The 14771-nt window shown below is 46.1% G+C and overlaps 1 protein-coding gene across 1 annotated transcript in view; it reads right to left on the bottom strand.

Annotated features, from left to right (window-relative positions):
- The window catches only part of KIF14 (kinesin family member 14), a 349189-nt gene that overhangs the window by 271977 nt on the left and 62441 nt on the right, over positions 1 to 14771 (bottom strand). The window contains exon 5 of the mRNA XM_069231431.1: positions 6724 to 6822. Coding sequence (XP_069087532.1) covers positions 6724 to 6822 — 99 coding nt within the window. The remainder of the gene's footprint in view (positions 1 to 6723; positions 6823 to 14771) is intronic.

Here is a 14771-nt window from a genome sequence, read left to right as displayed (position 1 = left end):
ATACTAAAAATAAAGGTACTTTATTTTTATGACAATATGCCAAAAGTATCTCAGTGAGTACCCTCAGTATGAGGATGCCAAATATACACAAGATATATGTACACAATACCAAAAATATGCAGTAATAGCAAAATGCAAGCAATGTAAATTTACAGTAGATTGCAATAAGAGCACATAGGAATAGGGGCAACACAAACCATATAGTCCAAAAGTGGAATGCGAACCACGAATGGACCCCAAACCTATGTGAGCTTGTAGAGGGTCGCTGGGGCTCTAAGAAAACAGTGAGGGTTAGAAAAATAGCCCACCCCAAGACCCTGAAAGGTAGGTGTAAAGTGCACCTATATTCCCCAGAGAGCACAGAAGTCGTGATAGGGGAATTCTGCAAGGAAGACCAGCACCAGCAAAGCAACCAAAGTGGATTTCCGGACGAGAGTACCTGTGGAACAAGGGGACCAAGTCCAAGAGTCGCGACAAAGTCGAGAGTGGGCAGATGCCCAGGAAATGCCAGCTGAGGGTGCAAAGAAGCTGCCACCGGATGGTAGAAGCTGTGGATTCTGCAAGAACGAAGAGGGCTAGAAACTTCCCCTTTGGAGGATGGATGTCCCACGTCGTGAAGAAGCTTGCAGAGGTGTTCCCACGCAGAGAGACCGCAAACAAGCCTTGCTAGCTGCAAGGGTCGCGGTAAGGGTTTTTGGGTGCTGCTGTGGCACAGGAGGGACCAGGATGTTGCCACTTGGATGAGGAGACAGAGGGGACGCCCAGCAAGTCAGGGAGCCCTCACAGAAGCAGGCAGCACCCGCAGAAGAACAGGAACAGGCACTTGGAAGAGGAGTGAACCGGAGTCCACCCGAAGACACAAAAGGGAGTCCCACGACGCCGGAGGACAACTCAGGAGGTTGTGCACTGCAGGTTAGAGTGTCAGGAGCCAGGCTTGGCTGTGCACAAAGGAAATCCTGGAAGAGTGCACAGGAGCCGGAGCAGCTGCAAATCACGCGGTACCCAGCAATGCAGTTTAGCGTGGGGAGGCAAGGACTTACCGCCATCAAACTTGGACTGAAGAGTCACTGGACTGTGGGAGCCACTTGGACAGAGTTGCTGAGTTCCAGGGACCACGCTCGTCGTGCTGAGAGGGGACCCAGAGGACCGGTGATGCAGTCTTTTGTTGCCTGCGGTTACAGGGGGAAGATTCCGTGGACCCACTGGAGATTTCTTCAGAGCTCCTGGTGCAGAAAGGAGGCAGGCTACCCCCAGAGCATGCACCACCAGGACACAGGCGAGAAAGCGGCAGGATCAGCGATACAAGGTTGCAGTAGTTGTCTTTGCTACTTTGTAGCGGTTTTGCAGGCGTCCTGAGCAGTCAGCGGTCGATCCTTTGGCAGAAGGTGAAGAGAGAGATGCAGAGGAACTCTGATGAGCTTTTGCATTCGTTATCTAAATAATTCCCCAAAGCAGAGACCCTAAATAGCCAGAAAAGGAGGTTAGGCTACCTAGGAAGGAGGATAGGCTAGCAACACAGGTAAGAGCCTATCAGAAGGAGTCTCCGACGTCACCTGCTGGCACTGGCCACTCAGAGCAGTTCAGTGTGGCAGCAGCACCTCTGTTTCCAAGATGGCAGAGGTCTGGAGCACACTGGAGGAGCTCTGGGCACCTCCCCTGGGAGGTGCAGGTCAGGGGAGTGGTCACTCCCCTTTCCTTTGTCCAGTTTCGCGCCAGAGCAGGGCTGGGGGATCCCTGAACCGGTGTAGACTGGCTTATGCAGAGATGGGTACCATCTGTGCCCATCAAAGCATTTCCAGAGGCTGGGGGAGGCTACTCCTCCCCAGCCCTGACACCTTTTTCCAAAGGGAAAGGGTGTAACACCCTCTTTCTGAGGAAGTCCTTTGTTCTGCCTTCCTGGGCCAGGCCTGGCTGGACCCCAGGAGGGCAGAAACCTGTCTGAGGGGTTGGCAGCAGCAGCAGCTGCAGTGAAACCCCAGGAAAGGCAGTTTGGCAGTACCCGGGTCTGTGCTAGAGACTCTGGGGATCATGGAATTGTCTCCCCAATGTCAGAATGGCATTGGGGTGACAATTCCATGATCTTAGACATGTTACATGGCCATGTTCGGAGTTACCATTGTGACGCTATACATAGGTAGTGACCTATGTATAGTGCACGCGTGAAATGGTGTCCCCGCACTCACAAAGTCCGGGGAATTTGCCCTGGACGATGTGGGGGCACCTTGGCTAGTGCCAGGGTGCCCACACACTAAGTAACTTAGCACCCAACCTTCACCAGGTGAAGGTTAGACATATAGGTGACTTATAAGTTACTTAAGTGTAGTGGTAAATGGCTGTGAAATAACGTGGACGTTATTTCACTCAGGCTGCAGAGGCAGGCCTGTGTAAGAATTGTCAGAGCTCCCTATGGGTGGCAAAAGAAATGCTGCAGCCCATAGGGATCTCCTGGAACCCCAATACCCTGGGTACCTCAGTACCATATACTAGGGAATTATAAGGGTGTTCCAGTATGCCAATGTAGATTGGTAAAATTGGTCACTAGCCTGTTAGTGACAATTTTGGTATACAGAGAGAGCATAACCACTGAGGTTCTGGTTAGCAGAGCCTCAGTGAGACAGTTAGGCATCACACAGGGAACACATACATATAGGCCACAAACTTATGAGCACTGGGGTCCTGGCTAGCAGGGTCCCAGTGACACATAACAAATATACTGAAAACATAGGATTTTCACTATGAGCACCGGGCCCTGGCTAGCAGGATCCCAGTGAGACAGTGAAAACACCCCGACATATACCCACAAACAGGCCAAAAGTGGGCGTAACAAGGCTAGAAAGAGGCTACTTTCTCACACGCAGGATGGGGTTTCTTCCACACACTGGCATCACCGGGTCAAAGATCACCTTGTTCAAATAAAATCAAGTCTCCAACACATTGGTAGAGGTTTGAAGGACCTCAGTAAGGATGTTAGTTTCATTTCCACCAAACAAAGAGACAATGCTAAAACATCTGCAGCCTTTTGTAACAACACAGAAAGATGCCAACTTAAGAAATGTCAGAACCTGTAGAGCAGTCTGTCTGCAACTCTGGAAATATGTCCAGTTTAGCCTGTTCTAAGCCCAGAAAGCCGCCAGTGGCAGGCAATGGCACCAACAGAACCGAAGCCAGTGCCACTGGCCAATCAAGGACAGATTTAGCATATGTCATGGTCAATAAGTCATACTGGAAAGGGTTGAAATATATTGCAATATGATAACATCCTATGCTATTTCAGCACCACAGCTACCAGCTACCGATCTGGTTCCACAGATATTAATGTTTGTTATCAATATAATTTACCATTCTAATCACCTTTGCAGCAAACGTTGCAGACAGAAAAACTGAACTGACAAATCAGGTGTTGTACATAACTATATGTTGTTTCAATGTCTATTTCTACAGCTCTAAAATGTAGTTGTATGTAGCTCGGTTCGCGTTGTAGCACCCCCAACTTTTTTGTCTGGCATCAGTATGACTGTAGTGCACTGGGATCCTACTAATCAGGGCCCCAGTGCCAGTGCTCTCTCCCCTAACTCTGGTTGCTGCTAAAAACTTTTAACACCCGCAATTGGCATACAGGTGCACCTATGTAAGTCTTTTGTACATGGTACTTAAGTAACCAGGGTATTTGTACACCAGGGGACGCCCATGGTCTGCAGTATGCATTATGCCACTCATGGGAGACCATGCAAACTGTGTCTGTAGGCCTGCCATTGCAGCCTGCATGAAATGGTGCCTGCACCCTTTCAACGCAGATATAAGGCTTGCCTTATTTCCTGATCACTGCACTTAGACAATGCAAGTCACCCCTCAGGTAGGCTCTTCAGCCTAAGGGCAGGGTGCATGCCCCCACGTGTGAGGGTACCCTTGTATGAGCAGGGTACCCCTACAAACCCAAGACTTCATTCCCTGGGCTTTGTAAGTGCAGGGAAGCCATCTTAAGGTATATAGTGGACACTGGTCAACATGAGTGTTCCAACTACATAATGGCTTCTCTGAACCTTGGCATGTTTAGTATCAAACATGTTTGGATCATGCAACTACACTGATTCCAGTGGCAGTTGCAAGATCTCCTGTATCTGATCTGACCATCTCCTGTACCCTGGGGGTTCCTTGGACGATCTCCCCCGTTTTGCCGGTGCAGCCTTACACTGCTGCTGACCCCAGACACTGGTCTACCCTTCTGCTTGAGAGCCTGGCTCAGACAGAGAAAGGCAGAACAAAGTATTTCCTCTGCAAGGGAGAGGTGTGATCACCTCCCCCTGTGTTTTTAGGTGTCTAAGGGCTGGGGTGGGGTGGCCTCCGAGTGCCACCAGACTGCTTTGAAGGGCACATTTGATGTCCTCCTTGAACCCCTAGTTTCTGCTCTGGTACCAAACTGCACAAAGGACAGGGGAGGGACCACCCCCCTCCCCCTCCAGCTCCTACACTGTGCAGGTGCACAGAGCTCTGCCATGTGTCCACTTGATTCTGCCATCTTGCAAGAAAGATGGGCAGAGGCCCTTGGGAGCATCTGACTGGTTAAGCCAGGTAGATGAAGTCCCTCACCCCCTCTGATAAGTGGGTCATTTCTGAGAGTGACCAAACCGCTTTTAGGGTTACTTAAGGGCTCCCCGTGGGTCCTCAGATTCGTCGAGCAAGACTCTACAAGGAACTCTCTGCAAGATATCTTCTGCTCCTGGCCTCTGGCTAGTCTGCTTTGGAACCGAAACGTCTGCTTCTGGTGGGAATGCTCCCATTACAACATTGTTTCTCCAGATCCTACAAGAATTCTGCAACATCCACAACTGTGCATCCTCCAGGGTCATAAGGACTCTGTTCGCACCTGGAAGCTTAAAGGAATCTCCATGCATCAGCAGCCACCTCAAGACAACGTCGACCGGCTGGTGGGGTCTGCTGTCCCATGGACATCAAAAGGCTCTGCATCACATGTGTTAGGTCTGCTGTGGCCTCCTCTGGGTCCTGACTGTCTTCTGGCCAACTTGAGAAACTGTGGGCCCCTGCTCCTGCCACTAGACTGGAACCCCTGCACACGCAACTGTTGTTCTTGTCAAGGCTTGTTAGCTCTTCCTCCAGGAGATCTTCATGTGCCAAGAAGCCCCCGCCTCCAGCACCCTGCAACTTGAAGGGCAACGTCTGCTGGCCTTCCTGTGTGCTGAGGGTCAACCTTGACTCCCCCTGATGGATAGTCTCCTGGACCTTGCGGGTCACCAAAACTTTGCAAATACATCTTTAGCTCCTGCTTGAATTTGCCAGTGCTTGTTGGTGACTTGGCTGGTCACGGACACACTTGCAATCCGGCAACTAAAAGCTCGTAGACAACTCCTGGGATCTTCCGTAGCCTCTGGATCCCGCAGCTGGACTTCTTCCTCCATGGCCTGCAAGAACTTCACCTCTAGGAGGGTGGACATTGCCACGTGCACCACTTGGGCACCTTTGAGTGTGCTAGACTCTGTCCCCTTTCTTTTCAGGTCCTCTACGTCTGGAATCGGTCCCTAGGTTTCAGCGGTCTGGTCCACGGGTCGCAACAGCAGCTGGGCTATCCAAGGCTTCCACTGTTATCAGTGAGAGTCTATTCTACCCTCTGCATCTGGGTCCCCTAGTGCAGGCACGCCTCTCTTCTAGGTATCCTGGGGTGGGGGCACTCTCCAACCTTCCTCATGTCTGTTGGTTTCCTCGGGGTCCACTGGGAAGGGTCCTGAAACACACAAACTCCAACCACTACTTCCCTGTGTTAGTTTATGGGACTACTAGGTAGGTAACCACTCTGCACCTGGTCACTGGGGATACTTGGTGTACTTACCTCTGGTCTTTTCATCCTTACCCAGCTCCTAGATAACTACTATACTTACCTTGGTTGAGTTCACTATTTTGCATCCCACTTACTCAGTGTTTGCCCTCCCCCCCCCAATAGAGCCCTGTATATTTTATACTATTTCTGCTTGTTATGTAGTGTATTTATTGTGTGTAGATATCGCCAAAGGGAGGTATACCAATGCTAGTCTAGTAGTTAGTGCAGTAATAAAGCATCCTTTATTTTTGCAACACTCGTGTGGTTCTTTCTTGTGCATGAGTTACTGTCTGACTACTGTGGTATTGTAAGTGCTTTACATTCCTCCTGGATAAGATTTAGCTGCTCACCTCAGAGAGCTTTTGCTACCTGGGCTCCTATTCACTATCACCAAGGGTTGCCTGGACTCATTATAGGGTCCCACACCATGGGTGTATATCATAAACTGAGCCAGCCTCCTACAATAGTATTTAATAATTGTGCTTTAGACTTTTAGAACAGCTGTCAATACATTATTTAGGGTTTTGGATATGATTCACATATCCTGTACAAATAAGTATTTGAGTGACTTCCTTTGGGTACACCACATTCGGAGGCATTGTCTTCTTGTAAAAGATGCATCAGAAAAAAGCTTGAATTCCTGAAGGCCTGAAAAATGAACAAAAAAAAAAACATAATCCAAAATCATGAGTCAATTATCTTTGTTAAAAAAGAATCTTCTCAGATGTTGAGAACCAACATAAAAAATGTTAAGGTCCCACTGCATTCCTACACAATATTTAGGAGGTAGAACACCATTATTCTCGTTCTTGCTGACAAACATGTTCAGAGCATGATGTTGATAATACTTTTGCTACAGTTTACAAAAGTAGGCATGCAGTTTTAAATCCTACCGGTTGCTTTTTCTGTCCATTTTCTGAGGTGAGAACAAGCAGATCGTGGATTTTTTCATTGTAGATTTCAAAGTAGCTCATTTCAAGATGATATGAAATCTAAAACAAAAAATGTTTTTATGTTTTTAGATGCTACTGGTTACCAATATCAGTGCAATTTTTTTATGTTTATACTCATACCCATTCATTTTTTTCTACTACAAAAATTGCCAGAAAATGGTGTTTCTAAACAAAAGCTAATGTTTTGTATTCTATGCGGGAGAGGTTAAAAAATAAAACCAGATATCCAATTATGGCAAAAATATGCATGCTTTTTCAACCGTCTGGAACAGATGATTTAAATGCATTCTGCCAATGGTAACGAAAATCCTTATTCTATGCTAAATACCAGAGATTTCTAAAACAGAAGTACGTAGTGGTAAAAAGTGCTTTGAAGTGGTCTTGGTAACAACATGTTAGCATTATTCAAATAACTACATAAAATAAAAAGAAACACATTCTCTTGTACAGTGTATTATCATTTTTCCAACATGCAGACATTTTCTCTTTTTCCAGTAGCTTGTATAAAAGGTGTTTTTTTCAGGAAAAGGAATGGAAAAATACAGCTGAAAATAAGAAAATTCTGAATTGTGAAAGTGGTGACTTGCCTACTTTGTTTTAAATGCCCGTAATGGTTACGTCCATGGCTGCGCTGTTCAGGCGCCACGGACGTAACCATTACATCCAGGTATGGGACCTTTTGGGGAAGCGCTACCCCCAGAACCTCGCCCCCCCAATTACGTCAGCGTGCAACATCTAAGGGTGCAGGACGCGATGGAAACAATTTGCTTCCAGCGCATCTACGGAGGAACAGCTACGTTTATCCTCCGGGTGGGCGGGGGAGGGGTTACAGAAAAAGAGGCATTGAGGTAAAGGAAGGGTTTTCCTTTCCCTCGATGTCTCTTTCAGCATTCCTGCTGCCCGATCACGATGCGATCGGGCAGCAGGAATGCCCACTAGACACCAAGGAATTAGTGTGTGTGTGCGTATGTTTGTGTATACGGTGTGGGGGAGTGACCCCTTGGGCAAGGGTCACTCCCCTTGGGGGGGGCATTATATTCATCGTTGTTTCTTTCCCCTTTGGGGTAGATCAGCCTTTATTTTTAGGCCGAGAAAGCCACTAGAAACCAGGGATTGTTTTTGTGGCTGTTTGTTTGTGTTGGGGTCGGCCCCTTGAGCAAGGGTCGCCCCCAAGGGGCAAAAAGCACTATTGGGAAGATCTGCCCCCCCTCGGGGCAGATCGGCCTATTTTTTTTTAGGCCCATCTGCCCCCCTTGGGGGTAGAATCCACTTAGCGCCAGGGATCATGTCTGTGTGTGCTTTGTGTGTGAGGGGTGGGGGGGTGGCCCCTTGGGGAAGGGTCATCCCCCAAAGGGGGCAATAGATTCTATGCCATTTCTGCCCCCCCCCCCATCCCTTGGGGGCAGATTGGCCTATTTTTTTTTTGGCCCATCTGCCCCCAAGCAGAGAACACTAGACACCAGGGAACATTTATTAATGGTTGGTGGCGGCAGCGCCGTGCATGCATGTGTGGGGAGGTTCCTTCACAGTGATAGCAAATGTTTCAAATCAAGGGAAAATTGTATTATCCTACACCCTGGAGCACAAGTGCAACCATCTGTAGCTCTCTCTTGTTTTGCTTGAAGGTTGATATAACAATAAAAATATATTTAAAAAATAAAATGGTTGGTGGCGGGTTGTTTGTCAACTGGCGAAGTATTTGCATTTATGATAACAGTTTATTTCTCCTTTTTGTTCTAGTTCAAAGCTTTTGCTTCCTTTGCTGTGGCTTCTTGCAGTTTTGGCAGTGGTTGTCCTGCGGTTTGCATAGTTGCATGTTTTAGGTAAGTAAATAAGTTTACTCCAAAGGAGTATTGTTGCCATGCATGAATGACATGTTTGTAGGTGGTGTACTGAATGCAGGATTGTGTGTGAAATTGTCCTTAGATTTATGCACAATCATATTTGTGTTGTCTTATGTCCAATTTGCTTTTCTTTTTTCTTTTTAGTGGGATATCATTGGTGATTACTGTGGCTGTGCAAAGTAGTTGCTGGTGAGTCAAGCTTTTTCAGGAAAGTGAGCAGTATAGTTTTTGAGTTTATAACTCTTAGTGATAAAGCTACACTTTGTTTATTACTTATCTTACACAGTGCTGGTTATTGGTGGTGCATCTGTCCAGTTACTTTTTGTAGGAAGGATCATGGCTAGCTGTAGGATGACCACTCAGCAGGTTGTTGGTGTGCTTTTTGAGTTGTCTTCTGACCATGATTATGAGACTGACTCTGCATCTGAGGCAGAGGAGGAAGTGCAAGATTCTGGAAGTGAATTTTCTGTTAGAGAAGAATCATCTGATGATGAAGCCACTCTCAGTGCTGATGAAGGGCATGTTTTAGAGGAGGACACTGATGTGCCAACGGTGCAGCAGCCAGCGGCTGAAAGGCTTCCCATTGGAAGACCTGACACGTGAGTTGCACCAAACATGGAGCAGCCACAGTTGCCTGCGTTTACTGGTTTCCCAGGGTGTCGAGTTAATAGGGAAAACCTTTTGCCTGTCAACTTCTTTGAGTTGTTTATGAACGATATATTTTTGGGAGAGATTGTTGAGCAGACTAATTTGTATGCAGAGCAGTATTTGAGGGACAACGCTGCCAGACTTAGACCACACTCTAGAGCTAGCCGGTGGATTCCCACAAATCTGGAAGAATGGAAAAAGTTTGTGGGTTTAACTTTTTTGATGGCGTTGATAAGGAAGCCATCACGGTCTTCATATTGGCCCCTTGATGGCAACTGCTATATTTCCTGCAATCATGAGTCGTAACCAGTATGAGCTTCTTCTTTGGATGTTGCATTTTGTAGATAATACTTTAGCCTTGCCACAAGATCACCTTGATTCTGACCATCTTTTTAAGATTAGATCTCTTCTTGATCATTTGGTAGATCGGTTTTCAGAGATCTATGTTCCAGGCAAAGAAATATCTGTAGATGAGTCTTTGGTCCGGTTCAAGGGTCGTTTGTTTTTTAGGCAGTACATTCCTAGCAAAAGGTCACGGTATGGAATTAAATTGTATATGCTGTCTGAAAGTAGTACAGGATATGTGTATAATTTACGGGTCTACATTGGTAGGGATTCCAGTATTGACCCCCTTGGTTGTCCACCCACTTTTGGAGTTAGTGAGAAAATTGTGTGGGAACTTGGTAGACAACTGTTTAACAAAGGTCACCATTTATATGTAGATAACCTGTACACTGGAGTTCAGTTGTTCAAGGAGTTGTTCAGAGCGGACACTGTTATTTGTGCCACAATCCGCTCTAATCGGAAAGGCTATCCAAGAGAGTTTGTCTGTAAAAAAACACTTGAGAAGGGACAGTGCAGTGCCTTGCAGAATGATGAGCTGCTAGCTCTGAAATGTGTACACAGGAGGGATGTGTACATGCTAACTACCATCCATGATGAGAGTACTTCACCTGTGGCAGTTTGGGGTCAAGTTGCTGAAGTGCGCAAACCTGTGTGCATTTTAGACTACAATAAGCACATGGGTGGTGTTGATCAGAGGTTGGAACCTTACACTGCTGCTCGTAAGTCTTATGTTTGGTATAAGAAATTAGTGGTTCACCTGTTCCGCTTGCCAACTTTTAATGCTTTTGTTGTGTTCAAGGATAGTTCTCCGGAGTCAAGGATAACATTTGTGAAATTTCAGGAGTCTATCATAGCACGCCTTGTTGTGCTGGAACAGGCAAGAGTTCCTAGAGTAGCAGTGATGGAGAATGTGGATAGATTGAAAGATCGTCACTTTGCTGAGCACATTCCTCCCACGGCCAAAAACAAAAACGATCCTGCTAAGAGATGTAGAGTCTGTGCTCGAAGAGGTATCAGGAAGGAGACTTGGATGTACTGCCCTGATTGTCCTTCAAAGCCTGGGCTCTGTGTGGGTGGCTGTTTCAGGAGATACCACACACAGAAGAATTATTGGGAAATACCGTGAGTGTAAACTGCTGTTTTATATTTTCATATGTTCAGTTTCATGGTTGGCATTACTATCATGAATTCAGTTAGAGCTTTTGTGTTTGTAGTTTTGTACTTTAAAAACCAACCAAAAAAAAAGTGATGGCGGTGTGCATGGACTGGCGCTTAGCCTGTGTGTGTAGTGTGGCGCTTGGCTGGCGGTGTGCGTGGAGTGGCGCTTGGCTGGCGGTGTGCGTGGAGTGGCGCTTGGCTGGCGGTGTAAATATTGACTTGCTGTTGGCTACTGCAACACACTGCCAGCCAAACATCAGTCCACACACTTCCATCAGCTGGTGTGATTTCTGTATCAGGAATGAGGACATATGTAAGTGATGGGCCCTCAAGTGGCGCTGTCTGTCGATGCAAGTGTTGTAATATGCTGGGCCCGTGGCTGGCGGCGGGAATGGTCTTGTGCATGCCATGTATTAAAGGTGTGTGAATGGACTGTAAAGCAGTTGGTACCTTGTCGTGGCTTTACAGCTCATGAGCTGGGAGTCACTGGTGCAGTTTTTTGGCCTTTCAGTTATTAACAGTGCATTTCATTTTTGTGAAATCTCTTGTTAATAAAATTTGATCTACTGAACCATCACTCACCCTTGTGCCAAATCCAACCAGTATGTGTGGCAAAAATAACAAACCTGCTCCGCTGTAATTAGGCGTTGCAGCACACCCATGACACGCTAGGTGACTCGGGTGGGACCCCGATGATGAAGCATGCCACCAACTTTGTTGGTGGGTGAGGGGTCTTTTTTTTTTTTTTTTTTTTTAGCATAACCTAAGTGCGTTTCTTTTCACAGAAGGATGTGGATACATCAAAATGATCTATTACAAAACTACCTCTTTTTCTGGGGGGGGGGGGGGGAGGCACCTGTGTTTTTGGTCCCTGGGGCGGCGTCATCTAGGGAAACATCAAAATGATCTATTGCAAAACTACCTGTGTTGGGGGGGGGGGGGGGGGCGAGGAGGGGGGCACCTATGTTTTTGGTCACGGGTGCGGCCTTCATCTAGGGAAACCTACCAAACCAGACATGTTTTAAAACTAGACACCCCAAGGAGTCCAGGGAGGTGTGGCTTGCCTGGATCCCCCAACATTTTCTTACCCAGACTCCTCTGCAAACCTCAAAATGTACTTTAAAAAAAAGCATATTTTCCTCACTTTTCTTTGTAGGATAACCGCTCCGGCACAAATTTTCTACCAACCAGCGTTCCCCTCAGTCTCCCAAGTAAAATGATACCTCACTTGTGTGGGTCCCAAAAGCATAGTCGACCTAAAAGATGTATAAAAGAAAAATATGTGCTTATCAACTCGCTGTGCTAACCCCTCAATCTATACAGGTTATTGGCATTTTTCTGTTGCAGGCACCTGGGCCACCCACACAAGTGAGGTATCATTTTTATCGGGAGACTTGGGAGAACGCTGGGTGGAAGGAAATTTGTTCCTCCTCTCAGATTCCAGAACCTTCTGTCACCGAAATGTGAGGAAAAAGTGATATTTTTGGTTTTGCCAAATTTTGAGGTTTGCAAAGGATTCTGGGTAAGAAAACACTGGGGGATCCACACAAATCATACCTCCCTGGACTCCATCGGGTGTCTAGTTTTCGGAAATGTTTGGGTTTAGTAGGTTTCCCTATATGGCTGCTGAGCCCAGGACCAAAAACGCAGATGCCCCACGCAAAAACAGTTTTGTATTTGATAATTTTGATGTGTCCACATAGTGTTTTGGGGCATTTCCTGTCACGAGCATTAAGCCTACCCACACAAGTGAGGTACCATTTTTATCGGGAGACTTGGGGCAACGCTGGGTGGAAGGAAATTTGTGGCTCCTCTCAGATTCCAGAACTTTCTGTCACCGAAACGTGAGGAAGAAATGTTTTTATGGCCACATTTTGAGGTTTGCAAAGGATTCCGGGTAACAGAACCTGGTGAGAGCCCCACAAGTCACCCCATCTTGGATTCCTCTAGGTGTCTAGTTTTAAAAAATGCACAGGTTTGGTAGGTTTCCCTACGTGCTGGCTGAGCTAGAGACCAAAATCCACATATAGGCACTTTGCAAAGAACGGCTCTGTTTTCTTTGGGAAAATGTGATGTGTCCATGTTGTATTTTGGGGCATTTCCTCTTGCGGGCACTAGGCCTACCCACACAAGTGAGGTACCATTTTGTAATCGGGAAACTTGAAGGAACGCAGGGTGGAAGGAAATTTGTGGGTCCTCTAAGATTCCAGAACTTTCGGTCACCAAAATGTGAAGAAAAAGTGATTTTTGGGCCAAATTTCGAGGTTTACAAAGGATTCTGGGTAACAGAACCTGGTGAGAGCCCCACAAGTCATCCCATCTTGGATTCCGCTAGGTGTCTATTTTTTAAAAATGTGCAGGTTTGGTAGGTTTCCCTAGGTGCCGGCTGAGCTAGAGGCCCAAATCTACAGCTAGGCACTATGCAAAAAACACATCAGATTTCAATGTAAAAATGTGGTGTGCCCATGGTGCATTTCCTGTCGCGAGCTTTAGGCCTACCCACGCAAGTGAGGTACCATTTTTTATCGGGAGACTTGGGGGAACACAGAATAGCAAAACAAGTGTTATTGCCCCTTGTCGTTCTCTACAGTTTTTTCCTTCCAAATGTAAGACAGTGTGTAAAAACGGCATCTATTTGAGAAATGCCCTGTAATTCACATGCTAGTATGGGCACCCCAGAATTCAGAGATGCGCAAATAACCACTGCTTTTCAACACCTTATCTTGTGCCCATTTTGGAAATACAAAGGTTTTCTTGATACCTATTTTTCACTCTCTATATTTCAGCAAATGAATTGCTGTATATCTGGTATAGAATGAAAACCAATTGCAAGGTGCAGCTCATTTACTGGCTCTGGGTACCTAGGGTTCTTGATGAACCTACAAGCCCTATATGTCCCCGCAAACAGAAGAGTCCAGCAGACGTAACGGTATGTTGCTTTAAAAAAATCTGACATCGCAGGAAAATGTTACAGAGTAAAACGTGGAGAAACATGGCTGGTTTATTTTCACCTCAATTTAAATATTTTTTAATTTCAGCTGTTATTTTCTGTAGGAAAACCTTGTAGGATCTACACAAATTACCCCTTGCTGAATTCGAATTTTGTCTACTTTTCAGGAATGTTTAGCTTTCCGGGATCCAGCATTGGTTTCATTCCCATTTCTGTCACTAACTGGAAGGAGGCTGAAAGCACCAAAAAATAGTAAAAATGGGGTATGTCCCAGTAAAATTGTGTTGAAAAATTGGGTTTTCTGATTCAAGTCTGCAATACACATAAGGAACATCTCTCTTCTCTTTCTGTATCTTGATACTTCGCTGCCAGCTACGTGTCAATGGTCTTCTCTTGACTGCAGCAGCAAATACGCTGACTATGAGGGTGTCAATGTGTCTTTGACTTCATTGGTGTGTCACTGAGGCAATAATAGTGTGCATATCCACGACCCTCAGTGTGCCCTGTGCAGTGTGACTATATCCTCTGTGACAAGTCCTAGAGCCCAGTTTTACAAATGGCTGATCAACTATGCTGCGTTCCTCCACCTGTTGTACCCTTCCACCTTGTACAACCCATCCCCATAATGCCATTGCTAACTTCCTTATCCCCAGTCTTTTCTATTACTGATATATGCTCTCAAGTCATTATGGTTTGCCCCTCCTACTTATAGCTACCCTCCGATTCAAGTTTTATTCTGTTTGCATTCTCTTTATACCAGGAACATTGTGGGAGTGTTTCAGCATTCAAATCCTATTTACAAGTATGTTCTTCATTGAAACACAAACATTTTGCCTGTTTTACATTGTCATATGACCTTCACTGTACCATTTGCATAATAACTTAATGACTAGGTCTTTAGATGTTACTGACTGGACCAGCACAGCTTACAGCATGTCTCCAGGACTGAGTATGGTACAGAAAGTTTTCAGAGCAGAGTTGCTGGATGCTGGGAAGCAAAGGTGACCATAAAAACAAATTGTGCCTCATACTGCCATTCTATT

This window comes from Pleurodeles waltl, chromosome 4_2, assembly GCF_031143425.1.
Source record: "Pleurodeles waltl isolate 20211129_DDA chromosome 4_2, aPleWal1.hap1.20221129, whole genome shotgun sequence".
Lineage (NCBI taxonomy): Eukaryota > Metazoa > Chordata > Amphibia > Caudata > Salamandridae > Pleurodeles > Pleurodeles waltl.
This window is presented reverse-complemented; position numbering and strand designations above follow the sequence as displayed.